This window comes from Oryzias melastigma, linkage group LG7 (genome assembly GCF_002922805.2).
Source record: "Oryzias melastigma strain HK-1 linkage group LG7, ASM292280v2, whole genome shotgun sequence".
In the NCBI taxonomy this organism is placed as follows: domain Eukaryota; kingdom Metazoa; phylum Chordata; class Actinopteri; order Beloniformes; family Adrianichthyidae; genus Oryzias; species Oryzias melastigma.
This window is the reverse complement of record NC_050518.1, coordinates 961,353-969,236: the sequence shown is the minus strand read 5'-3', so window position 1 is coordinate 969,236 and position 7,884 is coordinate 961,353. Positions and strand designations below refer to the sequence as shown.

General features: G+C 37.1%; 1 protein-coding gene across 1 annotated transcript in view; it reads left to right on the top strand.

The window, feature by feature from the left end:
• Positions 1–7,884, top strand: part of LOC118598926 (gastrula zinc finger protein XlCGF57.1-like) — a 14,073-nt gene extending 6,189 nt beyond the window's left edge. The window contains exon 2 of the mRNA XM_036212633.1: positions 5,356–7,884. Within this exon, the coding sequence (XP_036068526.1) occupies positions 5,356–7,196 (1,841 nt within the window). The 3' untranslated portion in view covers positions 7,197–7,884. The remainder of the gene's footprint in view (positions 1–5,355) is intronic.

Sequence of the window (7,884 nt, the reverse complement as noted above, 5' to 3'; positions counted from 1 at the left end):
CTGCTAGCTGCAGCCTTCATATCTGCTTTGCAGGAGACGGACAGCCTGACTTTACACTGAACTACGGAAGCCCAAGAGAGCAGAGAACTGGGAACCCCCCACCCCCAATTTCAATCGTCTGAAACAAAAAATCAAATTAATCGAACCTTTTTCTTTCCCATATTGCGGCTGCTTAATAATGTGGAACGTCCTTCTTTAATTGAACTCGCCTGTAAACTAATGACCACAGGTGTCTGAGATTGATGTCGGTGATCCAAAGAGCCCTGAGACACAATACCATCCACAATTAAACTCGTGGATGGTATTGCATGAAAAGCAAAGAATTTGGTCTTTTTGACACTTAAATTAAATTTTCATTATAATTTGGAACACACTGTAAAAAGCTTTTAGGAAGCTTGTCCCAACTGGTGAAGATGGCTGGAAGTGATGTCCATTTTAAAAAACTTCTCTCACCATCCATCTACACATGTTCTTATTTGGATTGAAATCTGGAGAACAAGCAGGATGGTCCGATAGTGAGTTTATCCTCCTGAAAAAAAATCAGGTGGGGGTTGTGAAGTCCAGTATTGTCCTGTTGGAAAAACCCCAGTCTTCACCACACAGATGAGGACTCTCAGTCATGAGAGATTCTCCTGTAACATCTCCACAGTCAGCTGCAGTTTGATACTCTTGAACTGCTGATTACCTGGATAAGGTGTGTTTAACCAATAAGGAGCGTTCATGCCTGGTTGGATAACATGTTGAACATCAGCCCTCGAGGCCTGGATTCTGATACTCCTGCTGTAGAGCCAAAATATATGATTCCTTCAAGATAGAAACTATTTGAAGAAAACCTAAAGAGGACTGAAGAGTTGAACGTGAGCTCAGGTCAGGAACAGAGGAGTCTCTGTGTGAGAGTGAAGCTCAGCTCTGGCTGCAGAAACAGTGTGTGGTGGAGGGACAGATGCTGAGTGTGACTGCAGGGCTGGAATTTCACTGCGGGATTGTGGGAATCGCGCATATTAAAAGAAATTCTCGTAAAGGGAGATCTTATAATGCGGGACATTCCTGCATAAAAATAATAATAATCTATACGATTTGTTTCTCTCAACAAATCAGAAGCAGCCCCCCATGTGTGAGCGCACACACGGACAGACACAACCTCTGCTAGCCTAACCAGCATGCGTTCTGTTTTGGTTGATGTAGCAGCGGGACATGAGGCGGTTTTTACCAGAATCCAAGCAGAACTGGAGGATAAAGCTGATGGACTTAAAGCAGATACAGAAAGTTAAATAAAAGTGTTGTTGTGGAGACGACGCTGTTGTTACACACTGATGCTAGCATGCTATGATGCTAATGCTAACAACTTGTTCCATGTCACCTGATATTATCATGGAGCGCTTTCAAGTCAGACGTCATTTTCATGGAGTGGAATTTAAGGCGTGGTGGATAAATACAAGACAACAAATTCATAGAACATTCATAAAACGGTGTTTTAGAAACACGCATGAATCCACTTTGTATGGAACTTTATTGGTATTCTCTAATATTACAGAGCTGTGTTGAGCTGAAAAAACGCCCTCCTTGAAGAAGAAAATGTGCATTTTGGGGATTACTGCAGATAGATTTGGTCATTTCAAAACTATTTTCAAGCATTCTTCTCTCTCAGTTTCTGTAGATTTGGTCTCAAGACAGTAAATGTATTCAGTAACGACATGTTTTAGTTTTTATTTGTGTCCAAAGTTCAAAGATGCTTTGTTTTAATAAATAAGCTTTAATGAGCAAATGTTTTGATGTATTAAATGTTAGAGTATATTTATGTGTGTACTGTATATATATATATATAAGTTTAATAAAAATGCATGTTTTGAAAGTTTTCAAAAGAGTACTTTTAGTAATTTTTTACTTTTTACTGATCCGAAAAATGATCCAAATGGTGACCCAAAACTGTGACACAATCCAAACTAGGGCTGGGCGATATGGCAAAAAATAAAATCACGATTTTTTAATTTTATTTCACGATTTCGATTTTATCACGACTTTTTAAAAAATAAATTCAAATTTAATTATATTGATTTTAGTTGAAAGAAGTAAACATATTTTTGAACAAATATTTACATTTATTCGAATTAAATAGTTATCTATTAAGATTAACCTGTAAATATTGCAAGAATTGCGTCTTCTACTGCTACAGGTAATGCATTGCTGTCAAATGAACAGCTTCTAAATATCAGTGAGTTTTAATTTTTCCTCTGTCACCCAAGACCAGAGATGAGGGAGATTGATGAAGTTTATAGCATGAATGACTGATAAAGTTTAGTAAAGTCCTTTCTCTATTAAAAACAGCTCAAAGTACTAAATAATAAAAATAATTTAAAAAACACCCTTTACCACATTTTCAAATTAAACTGAAACTTTTATTATTTTTGGATTACATACATGGTAAATAAATCTCAAAACACAGAGATAATAGCAGTAAATGTTGTGGGAGTTTAAAAAGTTTACATCCACAGCTCCTTCACTAACATCTGCACTCTGCTGTGTTTGTGTCACTGAGCAGAAAGCTAGCGTTAGCATTAGCGCTGTTTATTCTAGTTGGGCTTTTATTCGGTCCGAACGACCAAGAAAGAACCTCAACAATGACGCCACGGATTAAGAAAATTAAGTGCAAACTCACTTACAAATGGGGGGGAGTGCGACCGACGATATGGAAAGAGCTAGCAAAACAATGCAGCACCGGACATCTTGACCAAACATTTTACGTGTTTCCTACATGAATTATCATCAGTTTTTGTGCAGGTTGAACGTAAATACGTGCGATTAACATCCGCTATGTTTAAAAACACGAAACATTAATAAAAACATACATTAAAGAACCAAACTAGCATGTCTGTCACGAGTTGCTAGCACCCACTTTAGCCTAAACTTTAGCACACAGTTCAAAGTTCTCAGCCTGATTTCTCTCTATTAAAATGCGATTCCTGTCCCGTGATGATTCCTCACCATCGGATTATTTTGTTATCAAGGTTTTTGAAGTCGATTTTAAAACACTGCGCCTCCTTTTGTTACTTTTTCAGACCTCCGTCATTCATTACTCGAGAAGACTCGATCCATAATGACGGCGCACGTGACTCTGTCCCGTTGTATGTCACATGACTTTCAAACAGGAAAAACACACCGGGGAGGAGGAGGAGGAGCAGCTTGGATTTAAAGTCACAGCCGTCAACAAGCTTTTGCCTTCTCGCTCTTGCAGCTTTTCGTAGAAGATCGCGATATAACGATCTCTCAAAAATTACAGATCGTCAGCTTTGGAGATCGTAAGACGGTTTTTTATCGTCATATCGCCCAGCCCTAATCCAAACCGTGAGTTTTGTGATCAGTGTGAACTGTGAAGAGGCCAAAACTAGAGAGCAAAGACGGATAGAAATCAATATAAAAATATTTGGGGAAAAAAATGTTGTTTTAGTCTTGTGTTTTAATAATGTTGTGAGTTCCTCTCTGTTTGCATCCAACGTATCATTTATTTAAACACACCTATGATTTTTATTTATAAAATAATGCTATTATTTGGTTATTAGATTTATTTTTTTTAATCTTTCAGCCAAACTTGGCTGGTGAGTCAAAAACTAGATTTAGGTCTCTGGTGTTGGGACTTTAAACTTGGAGCATCAAACCACACGCAGCCAAATCAGTTTTATTTGTGCTACCAGAATTTCTCTGCTGAGTGAATAGATTTCTCTCTGAGAGTTTAAGTTACCGGTAGAGCACAAAACAGCCTCTGCTTTGTTCTATAAACATTTCACTGCTTGTTTTTACACACACTTTGTGTTAGAGCCAATTTCCAAAGAAAATGTTAAAATAATAAATATATTTTGTAAATGTTCATTTATGTTGAAGAAAGTAAAAGCAGGGAGAAAAAAATTGTTTAAAATCAAAAACTCAATGTGGAATGAAAAAATCTGAGATTAGATTTTTTTGGCCATATCGCCGCAGCTCTAGATTGGTGAAAGAGATGACTAATTGTAGTGATGTGAATAGTTTAGATCAGTTCTGATACCAACACAGCAAAGACAGAGGTCACGTGAGCAGGGTTTATATATATTTCATTTCAGTAAAATTGTTACTGAGAAGATAGAAAGAAGTACTGAATGAGACCAAGAACAAGGAAAGACGAGCATGGTAGAGAGAAGAGATGAACACTGATGCAGCCTCAATGACCAGTGGAGGAGGTGATCAGTAGAGTCAGCATCAAATGTAGTTGTCTGACATAAGAATAGAATTTAAATCTCCAAAGTGTTAAACTTCTTCCAAGACGGGGTTCCATGTAGACAAACATCTTTCTCCCTTAAAGTCCCCCTCTGATTTTCATCAGAGGGGGACATGCCACACATGTATGTGTGGTATTTTTCTTATGAATGAGAGCAAATGTAATAAAAGATCATTTAATTTTAATATTTCCGAGTATTTCTTCTTTTAAATTTGTCAATCAAACTGTCTTGGACAGACTCTGTTTGAATGAATGATTCTTTCCATCAACAGCTCTGCTGCACATGCACTAAACCCTCATCTGTTCCTAGTGTGTCTAGTTCAGGTTCTGGAGAAGAGAAGATGGTATCTTCACATTGACTGCAGTCAAATGAGCTGCTGTTCACATTTCTGTGGTCAAATCAGCATCACTAGACTTTTTTACGTGAGTTTCATACAATACTTATAGTAGCAGGACGGAGAACGCTGGAAAATCTCCACCAGACTCCATGGAGCTTCTTGATGTGACCACGGAAATGTGAACGGTGGCTCATTTGACCACAGTTGTATAAAATTGCAAATCAATGAAATAGCATTTTGATGTTTAGATTAGAATATGTTATAGAAGTTTTGAATACTAAACCAGATAACACTAATTTAGAGATTATCAAATCAGGCAGTTGAATAACAGGAGCAAAAGAAGCAAGGCTCAAGCACTGGTTTACTCTCACCAGGAGCGTATCCTTCGCTCTTAGCCTTCCTATGACATACTTTTCAATACTTGAAAAATGTTCCCAGGTAAATATAGGAGGTGAATTTTTCAGAAGTGAGACAATACAGATAGTATTTAGCGTGGATTCAGCGCACTACTGATCTGCAGCAAGAACGCCACATTAAGAGGTTAAAGTCCAAGTCAAGTCACGAGTTACATCAAATAAATGGCTCAAGTCTGACTCCAGTCTTTGTCATTTGACTCTAGTTGAGTATTCAGAAAATGGATTTAAGGATGGATAGATGTTTAAAATTTCAAACAGTAAGGCGTCTGACTGAAGTGTTTAAATTTTAATTTGCCACTTAACGATACAAAAAATATAAAAGCGCTCAAACTTTCTTGTATTTGTTTCTGTGCAGTCCTTCCTCAATACTGGGCGATAGAAGAGGAAGATCTCTGGAACCAACAGAGGAACGTCAGAGTGGAACAGAATGATCCAGAACCCAAACAGACTAAAGAGGAACTAGAGGAACCAGAACTTCTACAGATTAAAGAAGAGCAGGATGAGCCAGAACCTCCACAGATAAAAGAGGAGCAGGAGGAACCAGAACCATCACAGACTAAAGAGGAACTGGAGGTTCCAGAACTTCTACGGAGGGAAGAGGAGCAGGAGGAACTAGAACCTAAACATATTAAAGAGGAGCAGGAGGAACCAGAACCATCACAGATTAAAGAGGAGCAAGAATGGTTCTACATCAGTCGGGATGAAAAGCCGCTTGATCTGAAGCAGGAGACTGAAACCTTGATGGAGATTCCTACTTTGGAGGAACATGTTGACAGTGAAGCAGATCTAAACAATCAGCAGAGCTTTAATGGAACTGATAGTCAGGATGAAGAAGGAAACCAACATGAAGAATCAACATCAACTTCAGATGAAGAGACAGAGCCACAGAACAGAGATCAGAGGAAGAGAAGAGACAGAAGTCATGTCCAAAGTGTGGCCAGCTCTGACATGTCAGAAAGTCTGACTCTGTGTGACTCTGATGTTAGAAAAAAATTCAAGATGAAAACTTCAGTTAAAAAACACAAACTATCCCCAAAAGAAAATAGACTTTCTTCTGCAGGGTCTGGTAAAAGAACAAAAAATCCACATGATGTGTCTGTCCACATGAGAACTAAGTCTAATGAAAGAGCTTATATCTGTAAAGAATGTGACAGACGTTTTAGTCATGTATCTAATCTCAAAAGACACATGAGAACTCACACAGGAGAGAAGCCCTTTTTGTGTACAGAATGTGACAGAAGTTTTAGACAAACATCTAGTCTCAAAACACACATGATGACTCATACAGGAGAGAAGCTTTTTTCATGTAAAGAATGTGATAAAAGTTTTAGTGGTGAATTTAGTCTCAAAACACACATGAGAATCCATACAGGAGAAAAGCCTTTTTCTTGCAAAGAATGTGATAAAAGTTTTAGTCAAACATCTAGTCTCAAAACACACATGAAAACACATACAGGAGAAAAGCCTTTTTCCTGTAAAGAATGTGATAAAAAGTTTATCATATTATCTAATCTCAAAAGACACATGAGAACTCATACAGGAGAAAAGCCTTTTTTGTGCAAAGAATGTGACAAAAGTTTTAGTCATACATCTAGTCTCAAAACACACATGATAACTCATACAGGAGAGAAGCCTTTTTTGTGTAAAGAATGTGATAAAAGTTTTAATCAAATATCATCTTTAGAAAAACACACGAGAATCCATACAGGAGAAAAGCCTTTTTTGTGTAAAGAATGTGATAGAAGTTTTTGTCAATTATCTAGTCTCAAAAAACACATGAGAACTCATACAGGAGCAAAGCCTTTTTCATGCACAGAATGTGATGCAAGCTTTAGTTGGATATCTACTCTCAAAACACACATGAGAACTCATACAGGAGAAAAGCCTTTTTTGTGTAAAGAATGTGATAAAGGTTTTAGTCAAATATCTAGTCTCAAAAAACACTTGAGAACTCATACAGGAGAAAAGCCTTTTTTGTGCGAAGAATGTGACACATGTTTTAGTGAAAAATCTAACCTCAAAGCGCACATGAGAACTCATACAGGAGAGAAGCCTTTCTTGTGTAAAGAATGTGACAAAAGTTTTAGTCAAATATCTAATCTCAAAGCACACTTGAGAACTCATGCACAGAGAGAAGCCTTTAAAAAAAAAACAAGTAAAACTCCCAGCAGAAGACTTGTGATGAAAAGACCATAATGTTTTAACTAGGACAGTTTAAATATTGTGTAAAACATTTTTCTCTTATTTTGAGGGCCATGTAAAAATAAACTGTATGATGATACGGCAGATCAGCTATCAAAGCAACTGATTTTTCATTCCATGTACATAGAGCCACAGGCTGATGGCCTCCATACCACATTGATGCAGTCATTCAATGAAAAGGAGGAACAAGTGATTATTGAATGCAGAGAAAAGAACAGTTTTCTGGAATCTTAAATGTGGTGAAAACATCATGTTATGCTTCTTCTGTTATAATATTCTCATTTTCTAAGACTATTTTTTTTAGGTTTCTATCATCTATCAGCCACCACGATCAAATTACTCAAAATTAAGGAATGTAAAGATTCTATACATAATGAGTTTCACTTATTGAAATAATTGAGAAAAAATATTTAACTTGATCATGTATTCCTCCATCACTCTGCTCTCCACCTCCAGGACTTTTGGATACACATGTAAATAGAAATGTCTTGTAAATAACATTTTTGTGGAAAAAAAAAGATTTGTACTAAGGAAGAGTCAGATAAAGAGTCTGACTGGAGTGTTTGTGTGTCGTTGTGATTCCTGTTTTGTATCAGAGGTTAGAAGTGTTTCTCTGTTCTTTTTAGTCGTCAGTGTTCTGTTCCAATCTTTCGTGTGAAGAATAAAGTGGACGTGAACATCA